A 19,452-nucleotide genomic window follows, 5' to 3' on the forward strand; every position below is an offset into this window, starting at 1 on the left:
CAGGACACTTTCCATCATTTAAAATATAATACTCTAATGCTGTCAGAAAAATAACAACAATAATAATAAAAGCTGTGGTAGTTTTTACTACGTATTTTTTTTTTTTTTGAGAAAAGGAAAGGAAAAGAAAGAAAATTATGATAGGGCTTCGCACTACAGTGGCTAATAAGTGGGATAATGTAAAAACTGTGGCGAGGAGTTTCTGCATGTTAGATCAGCTGTGCCACTAATTGTATCACTTTGAAAAAATTCCATGCACAGTCATGCTCATGCTTGTGCTTAGCAACATCTGGACATAGCAAGTAGACATGTTGATTTCCATAACTTTCCAGAAATGAGTAAAGCAATACTGGAAGTAAATAGTAGTAATGGGATTCAATCTGCGCTCTTTCTCTCTGAGTCAAATTTGGTGTTGGTAGGTGATCTTGCATGGAGCAACAGAGCAACGTGTTGTTAAAAAAAACATAATTCTCTTTCTGTTCTTTATTTTTCCACATTTAAAAATGAGCTTTGTATATCCTCTACATGAAAATGGCTTCTTAGCTAGTTTATATATCATATAGACTGACGTTTGGATCCCAAAGTGGACTGTACAAAATCTGGAGACTGTAACTGAAAGTTAAAAGGTGATAGTCTTAACACTGGATGAATTTCAACCTTAAACCAAAATTTTCAAAAATAGTAACCTCACAAGTCAGACTCCTGAAACTCTCAATTCTTGTCTGAAGTTGGTGTATCCATGCAAATACTTCTGTGTTCTGTAGGCTTTGGTTCACTGACAAAGTCCTAAATAGATGACCTAATTTTTCAAATAGAAAAGTCTCTCTGGCATTAAGTGAACCTGGAAATGCTCACCACTTTGGAAAAACAGGTCACACAGCAATTTAATATTCACTCAAGAGTTTCATTCCAGGCTTGTTTTTTTTTTAAATATTCATCATGTTAGTCTTAATACATACAGGCCCAAAGTGTGATGTACGCATTGTAGTGTGAAATGCAGTCAACATATAAATTAGTAAGTACTGGACAAACCAAGTTCATTTCTGAAACAACTGATCTATGGAGCTGCCCGGGCAGATATTTTTCAGGGAAGTCAGCGTGGGTTAACAAAGAGAGAAAAAATGGCTTCTTCCTTCAATTTGACATTTCCTTGCCTTTTAACAAGAGGATAAGACTTTTGACTTCTCACATCTTGCTAATATTCTTGAGTGAAATTTGTTAAGACGGCCCTATCTTACTGATCTATTGAAAGAAGACATTAAGAGATGATTACATGCACACAAGGCTGGATAAATCAGCTGGATGAACAACATTTATCAATTTGGGCTTTAAATATTCTCAAACCACAGATGAGGATAGCAGGTCATATATAATAGCACTTTGGACTGATAGAGTATTACTTTGCATAAGTATTTGCTAATTAATTTTTAAATATACAGTAGGTATTTTGCACAGGTAATGGTTTGTTACCAAGAACATATGAATCTTAATTATATTCTCAAATCTCGGTGGAGATAGTAAGTGCTAAGTGTTATCAATTTTTTTTTTCTTTTATATTTAAAACTGCTGCAGTTGCACTAATCCTTCAGTACATTGTGAGTATTTCAACAGTGCTCATGTCTGACGTAACCTAAATCAACAATCATTTCAATACTTATTTGTTTTTACGCAATATAGATTATAATTAATCATGCCTTTTGCTGGGGTTGAAAGGAGAACTAGAATTGACCTCGAAACTCTTGTCAGGTCTCTTAAGCTTTAGCTTTTCACTGAGACTCTTGTCAGTCTTAGTTATAAATTGAACTCTTTGGCGTGGCGTAAGCCTTAAATGTAAATGATTGTGGTTCCACTGACTTCAGTGAATGAACATCCTTCGTTCAAGTTAAGTGTGTCCCTCATTCTGCCATCTTTCTTTGTCTTAAGAGTTCATTCCTGCGCAGAATAGACTTGCCCAGAGAAGCTGTGGGTGCCCCATTCCTGGCAGCATTCAAGCCCAGGCTGAATGGGGCCCTGAGCAGATGATCTGGTGGGTAGCAGCCCTGCTTGTGGCAGAGGGAGTTGGAGCTCGATGTTCTATAAGGTTCCATCCTAAGCCATTCTATGATTCTTTTGTTTTCTGTATTTTTTGTCTTGTCTATCTCTAGAACTTTATCCTGTTTCTTACATTCCTCTGGGCCTGATCATCACTACTCAAAAATCCAAGATTTGAAGAAACAAATGTGTGGTTCCCTCAACCAGTCTTTTACTGATGAATTTCTTCACAGTTGGAGTTCAAACAATCACTCACTAAGAACAGGGTTCACCAGAAATCATTGCTAGTTTGGCCCTAGAAGTCATTAACTTGTTTTCCACGTGGATATGAAAGTGTAATTTATTTCTCTCTTTCACATGAATAACTGTTCTGGCATTTCTGTTGTATTTGACTATGCAGCACTAAAACACTGCAGAAGCTGCAGTTCTGTAATCATATTATAAAATCAGTGTGTTTGAGATGCAGTTTCAACTTTTGTTCTTCTTTTTACATGTTAGTGGAATCTTCAGTGGAATATCAGAATATCAATATATAGGTACTTGGAGCATAGAGGGTCTAAGACTCCAAGGAAATGTAAATCATTTATCAAATGGCTACTATGAAGCAGTAATCTGAATTTATAAGATGAGAAATAATATAAAAATAATTGTATAATATATAATGCCAGAACACAACAGTAGTAGAGAACCCAATGAAAACAAGCAATACTTTTAGTTTTATGTAAGCAGGCTACTGACTGTTCATATTGCTAAGAGGTAATAGAAGAATTTTTGTAATAAACTCAGTATTATGAACTGGGGATGTCAGGTGTGAAAGGACTGGGTATATTAATCAATCAAAGTATGACTTTGAGTTATGAACTTGTCATGTGGATATGAAAAAGGAACTTCTAATCATAGACCGCATGAGGCAATGAATTACCACCTTTATATTGCTGAAATCTCATTAGAAATTCTGTATTAACTTTATTCAGCCTTATTTCAGAGGGATGAATTCTCACTGGAGCAGGTGCAGAAACAGGAGTTTTAACATAACTAGCAAATGAGAATCTACCTCAGGAGTCAGAAACTGAGTATTATAATTAAGCAGCTGCTGGGAGTAAATATGCTTGCTGTCCCTAAATAGATGCAGAATACGAACATTGAAGTGGATTTGATTGAACAAAAGTTGCAAAAGCAAAAATAAATTTTAATTTTAAAGTAAAAGGATATGAATGGGTTGTGAAAAGGGCAAAATTTGTCTGCTGAGTAATATTCATTAGGAGTTGTGGGAAAACTATGAGGAAGTGGCTCGTATTCCCCTATGGCTAATTGCAAAGATGAGAGTTAATCCATGGAGATCCACTTCAGTTTTTTGTGGTCTTCTCCCTGCTGTGAAAGACTGCTTAAGCCATTGATTTACGCAAACAGAAAAACATGCTGAGGCAGATTATTTAGTGTCCTTACCATAACAGTGAAGCACAGGTACTGTGTGCACATTTTTGATTTTATGCCATATTGCAAAACCAGTAAAGCAAAGGTATGTATCCAATAATGTTTAGCTTTAGTGGTGTCTGTCTATTATTATGCATTAAAGCATATGTGAGACCTTTTATATTGCTTTAGAACTAAACCAAATAAAAATAAAAAGTACAAGTTAAAGCAGGCCTGTGTCTTAATCTCTTGTATTTGTTGAGGCCTAACAAGATGTGTTTTTGTTGACTTTCATTATAAAAGATGCTGCTGAAGGAATGATAGCCAACTTTCTCACATAGTTCTTTCAAGAACAGACCTGCTTATGATACCAGCTAAAATCTTTAGTCCTTAATATCTTAATGAAAACTTGGATGATGTATACAGTGTCAGAACAATAATTTCTCTAACACTAATCCATCTGAATCATCGGGACATGCCGTACACAAACTGCAAGCACACAGTGTGAGTTCAGATCCAATGCGTCATGTCAGGGTGGGCAGTTATCACCCAGCTAATAGGTCTGCTGTGTGCCATTCATCCTGATGGTTAGTCTCAGGATATTATCTCCAAATACTGTATCTGTAGCTCTACACTTCCTCTCCAAAAACTACTTCCAGCTTCACAGCCTCCAGTCTTGCATTTATGAATGGGAGCTAATCACTACCTTTTGAATTTATGCTGCCTACTCTTCATTTGCTATCAGGAGCATCCAGCAATAGTCTCAGTTGCTAAGACTTCATGACTAACTTTCTATTCTGCACACGGGCTATGTGACCATGTGTGCTGTGCCCAGCAACATGGAGTGGGATGCATTTGGTCTTCCAGTGCACTCTTCAGGGCTTATGGACTGAGACAGTTGTGAGCCTTTGCAAAATAAACCCCACATCCTTCCTGACTGAAGTGCTGTGGACATCTCACTTCATGTACATACAGCTTATGCAACAGTTTGTTCAGCGTTCTTTCCTTCACACATTTCCTATTTTTTCTCTTACAGATGGGCAAAAGAGGAAGAAATCACTAAGAAAGAAACTGGACTCATTAGGAAAGGAGAAAAACAAAGACAAAGGTAAAACTACACGAGTACATATTCACTGATCGATCTTAGTTTTACGTATAAGATTTCTTTAGTCTTAGGTGTGTGCTTTCTGAAACAGGGAAATGTTACCAAGCTGATGCGTTGCCTACATATTCATTTCCAGGTGGAAAAATGTCATATCTTTTAGTAACTGACGTTTGAGTAAGCCCATCTTCTGAACTGAAAGCTTATTTCCCAGGGCAATATGAAGTGTTAAAGAACTGTGTCTTTTCTTCCTCATTTTCAGCAGCCAGTGCAGAGTGAAATCAGGATAATATGATCCTGTTGTTTACCTCCATATACACTCTCTCTTTCAATTCACAAAGCGTGTGAACCCAACCCTGCCCAAAGCTAGTCGGTTGGTTTGTTTTTCTTTTTTTTAACCTTAGGAAAACAGACATTGTTTAAAACGTATAAAAGCTTCAGTGCTACTGATCAGTTGGGTCTTAATAGACTCTGTGTGACATGGATTATAGAGATGGTGGGACTTTCTTGTTTGGACATTAAGCAGCTTTTATGGGCTGGGTCTTAATCCAGTGGACTTGACCTGTAGTTTGCAGTCATTTTAACCAAGTCCAGATGTTGAGACCTGAAATGGGTTTTTCTGAAAGTGAAATTTTCAGCATGTTGTGCATCTAATTTTGTGTTCAGTCCTAGAGAAGTTGTTTGGAAAAGTAGTACTAAAATTCAGTATTAATACCTCCATTTCAAAAACATATGAATTTGTAAGAAGAGAAGTGATGTGGTTTCTGCAACGTTATTGCTTTTAACCTAATTTAATAGAACTTTGAGATTGCAGTGAGAAAAAATGAGTGTCCCATATCAAAGTTACTTTAGGTGCTTGTTGGAAAGATAACATTTTCCTTTAAATTTTTGTCTGTTGGATGAAATCATATATGCACTCACTCTTTTTATTGGTTTAAAATTGGCAATGGAAAATATTTGCATTGATCTTTCTAAAAGTGAAAGCCCTGATGTGTTTGTTTGGATAAAAGATAATTGTCTTCTGTGTTGCATTGTGAATAACACATCTTTCATTAATTATGAAAATTACTTGATGTAGAACTGAGCTCACCTCTAGAATGAATTGTTGAGGAAGTGGTCTAATGATCTTAAATCCACTTTTGGGGAAAAATCTGTTTTATACTGCTCCTGTCCATGCTTTACATTTGTTTGCAGGGTAAGCAATCTATCATTATCTTGCTTAGTTTCCTTGTTTTTTTTTTTATTTTATTTTTTTTTTTTAATGTTTTGTTTTTTTTTTTTTCCCTTACCCATAGATCTTCACAGTGTTATAAAGTGCACCTGGCCATGTAAGAATCAGTAATTACCCACAGCAAAGATCAGCACTCTGTACTTACTCATCCCTGCATATACTTTTATTTACTTCCCATTTATTAGCATGGCTTAACTTTAGCCAAGCATTTTCAAAAATTATTATGCTGATTCTAATTGAAATTCCTTTTTTTTTTCTTCTTTTAACTTCAGATCGTTTCAACTCTCCTATCTTCCACTGCCTTATTCTCATGTATAGGTTGAATTCCAAGATGTCTTTTACTTTCTAAAATGTATGACTTCTCTCCATGTACAAAATATTATAGAAACAGAGCATCTGTTTATATCATTTGTCCAAGTCTTGTGGATTGACAGAGGTGTTGGGTTGTTCGATAGAGTACAAAAGCCAGGAAGCCTAAAGGTTCCCTAGCAGAGACAGCAGAGTAAAGAGAAAGTCATGCTGTCTTTTGTTGTTATCAGCAACCATTAAGCAGAAACTAGCCAAGGTAGTGGCACAGAGCACCCCACTTCTCAGTGTTTCTTTCTAGTACACATTTCTGTGCTCTATTGGGTTATTAAATATCATCCGCCCCACAGTTATTTGCTGAGCACACTCTTAATCTGTGACTACAGGGTGGATAAGCCACCACGAAGGTCCTCGTTTGCACCATGCAGGCAGCAAGCCAGGCAGGCTTGGTGAAAGACAACAGGAACAGTAGCACCTGCATCTGCTGCCCTGCTACATGTGTTGGGAGGTGTGTGTGCCCAGAATGAGGCTTCATGCAGTGCTTTTGGCAGGGTTGGAGGGCTTAGCATAATGGGCAGGGACGTAGAGCTCATAAATTCAGAGTCACAGAGTTGCAGAGTTTTTAGGTAATGAGCTTGCTTTTGCAAGAAAAAAATGCAAGGCCTCTTGTCTTTGTGCTGCTTGTCTTCATGTCTTGGCAGAGCTGTACCTGCTGCCCTGAACAATGGTCCCTGTGTTGCCAAAGTTCGAGTTAGAAGTAACCTCTGTCCTTTTGTGTCAGAGCAAGCCGAAAGTATTTATCCTGATCTGTACCATGCTGTTTTTTTAAAAAGCATTTTACCGTTTATTTTATAAAGGGAATATCTTCCATTACTGGGCAACCGCTCCAAAACAAACACTCTGAGCTGTGGATGTGGGTGTGTGCACACAAAAGGCCAGCAGCATGCACTGTTCACCCTTGAGCATCTCTGATCCTCGTGCCTGTAAGGAGTGCCTGCCTCTCTTCCCTTTTTCTTTTTTTTTTTCTCTTGATGACTGCTCACACTGTACCATCCTCAGAGAGGAGCTGTGAGAAAAAGAAGAAGGATGTCAAAGTGGAAATGGGGAAGCTGATTTGCAGGATGCTTTTTGTAGATAAGTTGCAGCTGCCGTTATGCAAAGAGCATTTCCCTCCCCTCACTTGAGCATCACATTCATAAGCACAGTTACTGCTGAACAGTTCATGATTAATTCAGAATGTTTGTATTCCAGCCTGAGAGAACTCACATATCAGGACAAACAGAAGCCTAGGGGCCATTTAGTTAGGATTCACCTGGAGTGTGTGTCACCTGAAAAGTATTTTTTGAATGAATAGCTCTCTGAATGTTAATCCTGACAAACACATAGCACTGTGGTCTGTCACCCAATGTGTGATCCTGCGTGTAATTTGCATCCAAAAATGACTAAGATGAAGGTGGTGCAAAGTAGGCCGCAGTTCTGATTACTGGGGATGCACAACAGAGGCCCTGCTGTAGGGAGCTTGAAGAGTGAGCCCTACAAGCAGTTTATTTTGCTTGCAGTCAGCTTTGTGTCTTCAGGTGTGAGCAGTTCCTGAAAAAGAGCAAAGTGGATTTTATACTTAGTTTTGCCTGACACTTTAGCACTGACATACACTGAAGTGCCCTGGAGCATGAACTTGTGGAATTTCTCTGCCTGTGGGGTATAGCATCTCAGGTTGGTCCTGGAGTCTGTTCTCCCCCACCCCACTCCACGAGACAGCTATGCTTAAGGATGTTGCACTCATTTCTTATGACTGTTCTGAGCTTTAATTACTCATATGGTTGGGTCTGGAGATGTTCAAGACCGGCCTGGATGCCTACTTGTGCGACCTGGTGTAGGGAACCTGCTTTGGCAGGAGGGTTGGACTCGATGATCTCTGGAGGTCCCTTCCAACCCCTACAGTTCTGTGACTTATTCCAATCTGTGGAGATTTTACTCTGCCAACATCACATTTTATTTAGATAGACCAGTTGATCAACCTGACTCTTAAGTGAGAGTCTCAGCAAGCTGAAGGCCAACAAAGACACTAAAGCAGAATTGAATGCACTTTAAACAAGACTGATATCTTTATTTTGTCCTTTTTGACAGGTACATCTATCAAAATCTAATTAGAAGGAAAAAGATGTGGAATAAGTGTTTTCATTTGTTTTTACATCTCTGAGTGACTCACCAGAACAGGATATAGCAAAACTTGCCGGATGTAAATGAATGAAACAGGAGTGCAGCACTCCACCTAGATATCTAAGCAGTGTTTTCAGCTGTTACCATTCAATATCTTTGCTTTTCTCTACCCTGCCTCCTTGTTGTTTATGGACATCATGATTCTGAATTGTGTTGTCTACCTGCTGACAAACAGTACTGTGGCTGGAGGAACGATAAATGTCAGCACTGCTCAGAATAAGAAATTCTTAGAATTCTCTGCATGCTGGTGACTGAGTACTGTTTCCTTGCAAATTCACTGCTAATTTTGACGACAGCAGAAGTGGAGCCTTTCATCTGTCTGCTGCTAGCAATGCAGGGGTCAGCATAAGCATGCCTACTTGGAAAGTACCCACCAACATTCCTGGGGGCGATGGCTCTCAGAAAGGATTTCTCCTAAAATATACTATCAGAGAACCAGCTCTGTTTTTCCATGATTCTAGTAAACTCTACAGGTGAACTGAGAGACTTGCTTAGAAGTAGTAATCATTTGTTATATGATTTGTTGAGCAACCTTTTCCTGATGTTTCTGTGTGGAATGTAAATACTTGAAAAATTCCTCTGCGAGATCTTTGCAGAGTTGCTGTGTATGCTGTAGTTTCTGAGAATTGTAACTAGGGGGTATGCAGCTTCAGGAGTAGATAGACCCCCCCACACCTCTGTTGAGCTGAGTCAAAGGATTTCATTATCTCAAAAACTGCATTTAAGCTACACTTTAGAAAAAGAAATTAAAAAAACTCACAACAAAAGGCTAAGAAGACTATCTAAAATTGTGGTATGGTGCATTATTTGCTTTATTAGCTTTGTAAACCTTATTAGGGTCTAAAGTAAATACCTCAGAGGATCTTAATAGATGGTTGTAGTTTGTGGGATGGAAACCACAATTTTGACTCATGGAATCTTCAGATAAGACTTTGAATCTATATTTGGGTTAGGTGGCATAAGGCCAAGTAGGCTAACTCTGTGGGTTGCATCCTAGTTATCATCGTTTGGTTAACAAAGAGCAGGATTTCTGATTTTTGGTCACAGAAACTCTTATTTGATCTGGCTGAAAATATTTCCGTGAAATATTGTTTTTTTTTTAAAATCACAAATGCTGATTTACCGTAACAGAAGAATTTTTTTGAACCATACCAGTTTCAATCACAATTCGTAATTTTGTCGGCTGTGAGATGGACTTTCTTATAATAGAAATGCACTTCTGCAAAATCTCAAATTGTCTCTGGTGCCAATAAACACTCGAAGCAAAATGGATCAGAAATCAAGTACGTGTATGCTTCTGTTTAGGCTAAACATGTGAGTCTACATTTCCAACATAATTGCCCACTCTGTCAGCTTGTTTCCAATTTTTACACAGTGCTGTCTCCAACATTTATTTTTAAACAGTACACTCCTCTAATTGAAAAAGTGATCAGTTTCATTGGGCTTACAGAGGCAGTAAGTAACTCAGTAGCTTTGTGACCGTGGTACACATGTAACTATACATATATACATATAGCCCGTGCTATAAGGAACATTTTCTTCATACAAGTAGAACACCTCCAACAGTAGAGCCTAGAGCAGCAGTTGGTGCTTTTACCTGGATTGTGAGAACAGAACCTCAAATTTACATGTTGTCCATCTGAGAAGGGGCTGCATGGCTCTGTGTGACTAAGATTCTTCTTTTTCCCAAAGAATCTGAAACTTCAAAAGGGCAGTCATTCATTCACCTTAGTGGACATGTCCTTACCTGTCTACCAAGGGAATTATTGGAATTGACTGCTGGTGATGTTAATGGGGAGAGCGGATTGTAAAACATGTTCTCCTCCACCACCCAACACCCCTGCACACAACACTGTGCTGGGAACTTGAGGCTGTAAGCCAGTCTGTGGTGGGTGCAACCAATTCTCTTGATTTCAACAAATGAACAAAAAGTTACTGATTTTGCCAATTCTGTAACGTAATTACCACTACCAGCCAATATCACTTCCATCTGTATTTAGTCTGAAAATCAGCCAGTTGGTTTTCATCCAGTTCTCCATCTCTGCCAGATATTGAGAAACTGGGGAAGTGGTTCATGTCCTTTGAGAAGGAGGTGTACAACAAAGCAGCGTAGAACAGAGGATCTGTGTCCTTTCATTGCTTTGCAGTGAAATGAGCAATGAAACAAGTTAATGAAGCAAGTGAAACAATAGCAATTGAAAAACTGGCATCCCACACCTGAGGGTTTGAGAAGAGGAGCAATACTTACCTCAAAATACTGTCTTTTATATAACAAAGTTGGGGAACAGGGCCATTTTCATGAAATTCACTTAATGAAAAAGTACTGAAAACTCATCCCCTGATGATCCCCACCCATTCCATCCTTGTGTTGTACGATCAAAGACATCATCATACTGTTGGGTATCAACAGGTTGTGTACAGCTGTCCCATCCCTATTTGAAGCACAATTGACAAAAGCATTTATATATTTATTGTTCAGGTTTTCATTCAGCTCAGTGGCTTTTGTCAGGAAATGTTGTGGGAGGAGAGAGAAATAGGAGAGCTGGAGATGTAACAAAGGGGAGTCATGTTGCAGATGTGTGTTGCAAGTGAATTTTCAAAGTAAGCTTATGGTCTTAAATGTTCATTGGGAAGATAATCCACAATACTACAAAGTTTCAGTACAATTAATCTCATCATTTTATAATCATACTTGCCAGAGTGTAGGAGGAACAAGTCTGGGCTCCAGGAATTGGAAATCTCTGCATTGCTTGACACCCATTGATGATGTACTTTCTTGTCCTAAATTAAATGCAGATGGTTTTAGATATCATTCTACTCATTGGTCACTTCCAGACTTGTTTGATATATGAGGATCTGCTTCCTTATTTTGTTTTGTCTGGCCACCAAAGTTAGTTCACGTCTTGATGTTTCATATTTTCTAAAGAGCAAGCAAATGAGAACAGGCCCATGTCTCTTTGTTAGAATAGGGTAGAAGCACCCTCACTCAGGATTCATATATTATACTCTTCTTTCCAGTCCCCTTAATCTTAATAATAATGTAACATTAACAAAACTTGAAAGTGTCATCAAAGATATAGTCAGACTCAATCCCAGGAAGAATTTCCGTCTTTAATTGTTTAGACGACTGAGAGGCTGGATTTGTAAAGATTTGCTCTCTCTCTCTTTTTTTTTCTTCTTTTAAAATTGTTTTTAATTTCTAGTGCCTTCTGTATGCCTGATACTGGCAGGTCTGAAACTGGAATCTAGTAGAACCTCACCAGAATCAGTGGGCTCAGTAGCTATTTTATTCATTCCATTTGATCACAAAACAGTTCTAATTTGCGGTTTTACCCAATACTTTTGATTCGACTAATCTTTGATAGGTACAAATTTGAAAGTTAATGATGAGAATTTCAGTGTTAGTTACTGGCTGACATACTGTGAAACATTTTTCTGATCCATAAAAAATTCTGGGCATTTTGATGGTAAGACCTGAATATATGCAAGGTTTGTATGTTACAGTTTTATTGATGTAGATCATAGAATCATAGACTCATGGAATGGCCAGAGTTGAAAAGGACCACAATGATCATCTAGTTTCAACCCCCCTGCAATGTGCAGGGTCGCCAACCACCAGACCAGGCTGCCCAGAGCCACATCCAGCCTGGCCTTGAATGCCTCCAGGGATGGGGCATCCACAACCTTCTTAGACAACCTGTTCCAGTGCGTCAACACCCTGAGTGAAAAACTTCCTCCTAATATCTATCCTAGATCTTCCCTGTTTCAGTTTAAAACCATTCTCTCTTGTTCTATCCCTACCCACCCTTGTAAAGAGCTGTTCCCCCTCCTATTTATACACTCCCTTCAATACTGGAAGGCCACAATGAAGTCTCCCCAGAGCCTTCTCTTCTCCAAGCTAAACAAGCCCAGTTCCCTCAGCATTTCCTCATAGGAGAGGTACTCCAGCCCACTGATCATCTTAGTGGCCCTCATCTGGACCCAGTTTTATTGGTGTGTAGTGGGTTTATAATACTGTTAAAACTATACCCTTCAAGGCTTAGTCTGAATAGTGGATGTACTTACAAATGCCCTGTGCATGTAGATGCACACCTTCCTGACCTGTGATGGGCCCCATATGCATGCCTATAGCTCTTCACTCTGGTGCATTGCAGTATTTGTGAGAGAAAGACATGATGAAAAGATCTGAAATGGGAGAGCTGTGGCATAGGAGCCAGGCTCTCCAGTCTCAGGATAGTTTTCCAGAGCCTCTGATGGCCATCTGCACCATTTTGGTTTAGCCAAGTGCCTGGCTTCCAGTTGCTTTCAGTGGAAGTTAAGATCTTAATTAGATCTGTTCCCAGTTGATTTTCCAAGGTTCTGTGTGGTATATCATGCAAGATCCAACTGGAAATAGGAGTCAGATACCAAGAACTACAGTTACCTGGCACTTGTCCACTATTATTTTATTGTTTGAATGTTGTTATTATTGTGCAGTCCTGCACCTCGTCAGAATTATTATATATTTAAAGAGACTTCAGATTGTTTCGCTTTTTAACAGTTTAATACTGAATTCCTTGTGTACTGAATAAATATCAGATGTTCAGTAAATACTTTTTTGTTGCAGAATTTATTCCCCAGGCTTTTGGAATGCCCTTGTCACAAGTGATTGCTAACGACCGGGCCTACAAGCTTAAGCAAGATTCTCAAAAAGAAGAGCAAAGAGATGTTTCAGATTTTGTGGCCTTTCTCTTACCATTTGGAGCAAAAAGGCAGAACAAAGAACTTTCCAGCAGTAACTCATCTCTCAGCTCCACCTCAGAAACACCAAACGAGTCCACTTCTCCTAACACACCAGAGCCAGCACCGCGAGCAAGGAGGCGTGTAAGTACCCCCATAACTACAACCATACATGCTCTGTGGAGAGTATGGCAGAAAAAACACTGTGTTTGTGGACTGTGGAGCATTTCTTCTGTCATGTTTAAACAGTGATATTCTATTGATTGGAAGCCAGCCTTGTGAAGACAAGAAACCCCTCACTCTAGAGGAAATCTTTTTCCAGTGCTGATGGGAAAAGATCATATGGACCATGCAAATCTTTTACAGATCCCAAAGTGTCAGAGAGATAATTCAAAAAACCTCAGCTCGCTCTCTTTAACTACCTGCTTATGTTTACTTGTTGTAAATTAGTCAAATTCCATGAATTTCCAGCTAATTCTTTCAGATGGGAAGACTAAACCTGTGTGATTAAAATTTGTATACATGCTTATGTTAATTTATCTTCACAAACTTGGAAATAAATTAACTATTAATCATCTAATATTAATAAAATCCCCATGGCCTGATTCAAATCATGTCCCCAGTAGCAACTGAGAAGTTAGCAGAATAAATTTGTACCAAGCTCTTAAAAGTAAATTTCTGCATACAGACTAAGAAAATGCCTTTGGCAGCAGAACTCAGTGCAGCATTTTGGGTTGAACATTAATCTTGCATGTAAGATAGGTAACTGGTAGACCATTTTCTTGCAGGTTTCTGTTCCTTCTAAGTAAATTTTGTGCTCTGAAATCAAAGAGATTACCAGTTCTCCAGTGCTGCAGCTAATAACAGTATTACCAATCTAGTTTTTCTTTTTTAGTGGAGTTGCCCATGGGATAGAGTTTCTAAAAGTATTGATTTTTTAATTTTATATTGCATTGGAGATTAAAATGCCCAGTAAAATACTTTCAATAAAACTCCATTTTAAGTAGTCTGAGAAGAAATTTGGGGTACAAGGACATTCTCTGGAAAACAAAATCTTTCTAGGATCCTGTCTTCTCCCAGGGATGAAACCTGCTTCGGAGAAATGCAATATGGTGTTCTATAAGCTGCAGTGTTAAGAGTGGCAGATCTGTAGTAAATTGCAGATGAAGAGAAGGTTCAAGAGCCCCGTGACCTGCCCCCTTTCTTTCTAGCTGTCAGGTGAAGTTTATACTTGAGGTGTCAACAGTCTTTCTGCAGGGAGGTGAGGGCATGATCTTTGAAGGTGTTTACATTATTACAGACACAGAATACACGTATTGACTTCTCTAGACCATATTAACAGGCACTTCTTGCACAAAAGTGCAAAATGTACTTGAATGTGTGTGTGAAAGGAAACCTCTCAACTTCTTTCAGAATTTGGCATAGATGTTGCCAAAAAGATAGAAATGCACTGTATACACCCCTGACTTCAGAACTTGTTTTCATATGAAAGATAATTCACATGTCCAGGTGTGAGTCATCTGCTGTTCCTTTTGTAAAGTGTGATACAATCCATAACTTGTATTTGACCAGCCAGCAAGCAGAAGGAATACAGATCTTTTGTTACCTCCAAGGAATAGAGCTCTGTCAGGACCAAGTTCCTCATGCATTAGTCTGTAGTCATGAGGGTGCACAATAGAACATGTGGAGAAGTGAGAGTAGACTAAGGTGAGCAGTATGATGTGGAGGGAGCTGCCATTCTCTCTGTAACGTACCTTGGTTATGCCGTTTTCAACTTCAACAAAGCGAATGTTTTGATTAAAAATAAAAAAAAAGATGTTGACTCGTGCAGTTGATGCAGCCAGTTTCTCACATATATGCTGCAAAGACATTTGTAGTGCAGTCTTGCCCACAAAGCCCGCTAGTGTTTAAATTGTAGAGAATGTTTGCAAATATGCCATTCACTTTCATTTAACTGTCATTCACTTTTGCATACTCCCACGAGTCTTTAAGCACTCAGTTGAGGTTGTCAGTAAGGGTTGTAAAGTAATGCTTTTGGCAGTCCTCTTGATGTCGGTGCTGATGTTCTCTCTCATCCAAGAATGAGACTGATATCACAGTGGCTGCTTTTTCTGTGTAAGATTTCTGCTTAGCAGTTGGAAGTCAAGACCCTGATGATCCTTCAGGACACTTTCTTTGTGCTTATTCTACAGAATATTAAGACTGTCTGTTAATGTATTATTTAGATATATTATGCAACCAAAACTTGTGTATCAGGAGCTCACTCCTACTTCTTGTTTAAAGTGATTTGTACTCAGTCCCTCCCATACATGGTAACATTGCTCATCGTTCTGTAAAAGATGTTGGTTTTTAAAGCCCTTTAAAAAAAAAGAAAAAGGAAATAGTTTTGTCTGACCTTTATTCCACACCTGTCCCCATAGTCTTCACTTTCATTTTGCTCTTTCCGTCTATTTTTTACTCTTCACTTTTCTTTTTGTTACTTTAAGCTTATCTTAAGACTTCAGATTGTGAACTTGGCATGGCAAAGGATGCTGGCTTGACTTGGTCTGGCCAAGTAGTGCTGTACTTCAGCCACTGAACTCATGGTCTTTCTTCTTAAAGCCTGCTCTGTGTCCCAGTTAATCCACAACTTTGATAAAGTGCCCAAGGGTAATGGAGAACTGACTGTATTTACATCTATTTTAGGGATCTGAATCCGACTTAAGTGATTCTGTGATAATAATGGTTCATGGGATGAGGATGTTTTGCAGATAGGGAAGGACCAGTAAGAGCTAGGGTATAAAGACAGTCACCTGTCGTACGTGAGCTGCCTGCGAACAGCAGTGGTGAGCATGGCGTTAGGATTTTCAGTGTCAGGCAAATAATTTTGATGTCTGAAACCCCAGATCTTTAAAAAGAAATAGGAAAATATTTAGCTTGGAATGTTGCAAACGTGGATCACACACAGTGAATCTTGCTTGGTTTTGGGTTTGTTTTTTTCTTTCTAATTGGCAGGAAATGGTAAAGGGAATCAAGCAGATGTATTTCTGAGAAACCTTAGAAATCAAGACTGAAGTTGCATTCCAAAGAGACTAATAATTATTTAGAGGTGTGCGTCAAAAAAAAAAAAAAACCTTTCTAGATAATTTTTACTTCGTTTTTCTGCTAAGTCTTCAAAGTGTTATGAGACGCAAGACTGTACGTTACATGCTTTACTTTAGTATGAACTAACAAGTTTTAATTTCATTTGAAATCCCAGTGGAATTTCTTTACTTTGTCTCCAAGGTGAAAACTTGTATAAAGCTTAGTTTTCTGTCTTGAAGGAAGACAGTATTTCTAGAGCTTGGTAGTTCTGTAGTAATTGAACTGTTCCCGTCCAACAGACTGAGATCTTGCTGACAGTCAATGAAATACATGTCAGCAGAAAATACTGCTTTGAAGAAATTAGTGTTCTTAGCAAAGCATAGAATAAAAATTCTACATTTTCACATTTTAAGTTATGGTAAAGTGTATTCTTTGCACTAGAAGGTAAGAAAATAATGTACAATAGATAGTTTTATTGAGAGTTCTTTCCTTTTTTCTTTTTAATTATTATTATTGTTATTTATAAATCTAGATGTTCCCTCAAATATTTTTTGCATTGTTAAGTTTAATAATAGTTCACTGACTCTGAGGTGAATGATAGTTTTGAAGCAGCAGTCGTGTTGTGGTATAAAAAAAAACCCAGATCTTCATTTTCAAGTGTGAACATTGAAAAATGCCATAAATCTCCTGTTGCTTGTGCTACTTCATCCTTTGCTGACTGCTTGAACCTTTGTGCCTTCCTGTAATCCAAACATAATTTTCAGAGCTTTCATTGGAATTTTATTTAAGATCCCTAAAGTGAAATTACCTGAAAAAAAAAATCACCTCTGTATTCTCTCATGTGTCTTTGTTCTGTAATAGCATGGGTTTATTTCAATCTCTGCAATCATATATGTTTGTGTAATTAGTCAAGTCTGTGTGGTATAGAGTGGTAAATCTATAATTTTCACTGTGTGAAGAGTGTGGAAGTGTGGAAAAAGTAAAGAATCAGGTGTAAAAATGTGTATATATCCTCATGCAAATGCTGTACTGCTGAGTTGCATGCACACATTGTGACTCATTCTTGTCTTGAAGAATATATAGGCCTTTATAGCACTAAAAGCACACCAAATGAATGTAAAGCATTGTGTCTCTTGTGATATAGTAAAGATACCATGGGTACTGCCCAGATTTTTGCATCTATTACTGTAGTATTATATATTGACCAATTTGTAAAGTGGTAGTGCAAATTGTATTTTGTGCAAGTTTTTTTTAAATGCAGGTAGGCAAAAATAGTTGTTAGATGAGATGTGGTGGTCCTTAGATTCCTACAGCCATACTGAATGTTTATGCATGTATATTTTACAGGGTGCAATGTCTGTGGACTCTATTACTGATCTTGATGACAATCAGTCACGGTTGTTAGAAGCTCTCCAGCTCTCTTTGCCAGCAGAAGCCCAGAGCAAGAAAGAAAAGGCAAGAGATAAGAAACTAAGCCTGAACCCTATTTACAGGCAGGTTCCGCGGCTTGTAGACAGTTGCTGCCAGCACTTGGAAAAACATGGTAAGAATATTTCATCTTGCCAGGAGTGGCAGATGTATTTTTACTGAAGTATAAATAAATAAGTATTTTGAGAACCAAGTGTATACTTAAAATTGCAATGACATCTTTACAAGCTAGACAGTGCCACTCCAGTTTTCTCTCCTGCTTCCCTCTTCCTGTCTCACAGATAATTTCTTAGGAGATGATCTCCTCCCAAACTGCAGATCTATGCTACAAGCTTGCTAACTGGCCCATTCAGCATGAAGGAAGACCACTTTCTTGGAGGTCATTCATTTCAGAGCTGGAGTGATCATCTCTGAAAGAAAGACTTTCTACACAGTGCAGGTTTACACACCATGAGAATGAAAGCCTGAAAGCCAGCTACCAATTCTTAGCAACCGGTGGATCTTTAGATTTTGATGCTAAATGAATGATTTATGCTACAGTGCAAGACATAGCTAGAAACAACATTGAAAAATAGTGGTTCAGAGGAACAAAAAATATCCCATGCTAAATTATATTAAGATTTCAGAAGATTCTTTATGTTTGCTACAAGACTTTCAAACTGCTTATTGTTTGTCCCTAGCTTGAATCTGTTGACCAGTCTCAGGCTCAGACCTGCTTTCTCTGAAAGGAATTATAAAATTGTGCCAATATTCTTCTTACAGCTTCATGATCGTTCAGACACAAACATCCCACTGGTTTTCTGTAATGCAGAAACAATAGCTAATCAAGATATCTATTCAACATCTCTCCCAGTGTATCTTTGTTTTGTAAAGAATTTTTTATAAGAATTGAAATAACTTGGCCACAGTTATCACTTGGCCAGATGATAAACAAACCATTTAATAATGGTGAATGTAGCATCAAATGCTGCATCTGATGCTTAATTTGACCAGAAAGAAATCATTTACAGTCTTTGAATTAAAGGCTTTTTCAGATGGGGGACAGCAACTTAAACAACAATGCTAAGCTTTTATAATACCCATGTGGCTTACAAGTATATAAAAGAAAACAATGAAAGCAAGTCATTGTTAGCCTTTTACAGAGACTAGATATCATGGCTGACAAATATGGGGATGATTAAGTTTAAGACGAATGACTTCCATCCTTTAAGTAAGGTTAACTGAGTTCGGAGAACATAAAAGTATCTGAGACAGCAGAAAGAGACCTCAAGCAGAGTATCCTACTGATTAAGTGCTTAATCCACCTAATACACTGTAATAACAAAGATTGTTTTCTATGCAACACTTTTTACTAAAATATTTTTATTGGAATTTCCTTTTAAATAAAACATGATGTTTCTTTTTGCATTTTCTAAGAGCACGATGTAGTGCCATACAACATGATCATCCCAGATACTTTGGGGCAAATATTGATGTTCTTCAATTTTCAACTTAATCTACAGTCCACAGGAGTATTATACAAAAGCCATCAGGTCTGGTTGACTTTGAGAAAAACTAAGATTTCAGAAGACAGACTCAATTGTTTTTTCATTGATTTGGGGTAAAAACAGAGAACTTGATGTTCTGGCAGCAATCCTCTAGTAACATCATTCCAAACTATGTGACGGATCGTGTTTTATATTCTGAATATATGTGACTATATACATTGGAAGTGATATATAATGGCAAGGGAAGGCAAGGGAAGGCAAGGGAAGGCAAGGGAAGGCAAGGCAAGGCAAGGCAAGGCAAGGCAAGGGAAGGCAAGGGAAGGCAAGGGAAGGCAAGGCAAGGGAAGGCAAGGGAAGGCAAGGGAAGGCAAGGGAAGGCAAGGCAAGGGAAGGCAAGGGAAGGCAAGGGAAGGCAAGGGAAGGCAAGGCAAGGGAAGGCAAGGGAAGGGAAG

The 19,452-nt window shown here is 38.3% G+C and overlaps 1 protein-coding gene across 3 annotated transcripts in view; it reads left to right on the top strand.

Moving 5' to 3' along the window:
• Nucleotides 1–19,452, top strand: part of ARHGAP6 (Rho GTPase activating protein 6) — a 299,714-nt gene that overhangs the window by 256,680 nt on the left and 23,582 nt on the right. For all 3 annotated transcript variants that reach the window (XM_042810524.1, XM_042810525.1, XM_042810526.1), the window contains exons 3-5: nucleotides 4,481–4,552; nucleotides 12,910–13,166; nucleotides 17,433–17,628. In XM_042810524.1, coding sequence (XP_042666458.1) covers nucleotides 4,481–4,552; nucleotides 12,910–13,166; nucleotides 17,433–17,628 — 525 coding nt within the window. The remainder of the gene's footprint in view (nucleotides 1–4,480; nucleotides 4,553–12,909; nucleotides 13,167–17,432; nucleotides 17,629–19,452) is intronic.

Source organism: Centrocercus urophasianus, unplaced genomic scaffold, assembly GCF_019232065.1.
Source record: "Centrocercus urophasianus isolate 14NV4802_14NV808 unplaced genomic scaffold, USGS_Curo_1.0 seq_12, whole genome shotgun sequence".
In the NCBI taxonomy this organism is placed as follows: domain Eukaryota; kingdom Metazoa; phylum Chordata; class Aves; order Galliformes; family Phasianidae; genus Centrocercus; species Centrocercus urophasianus.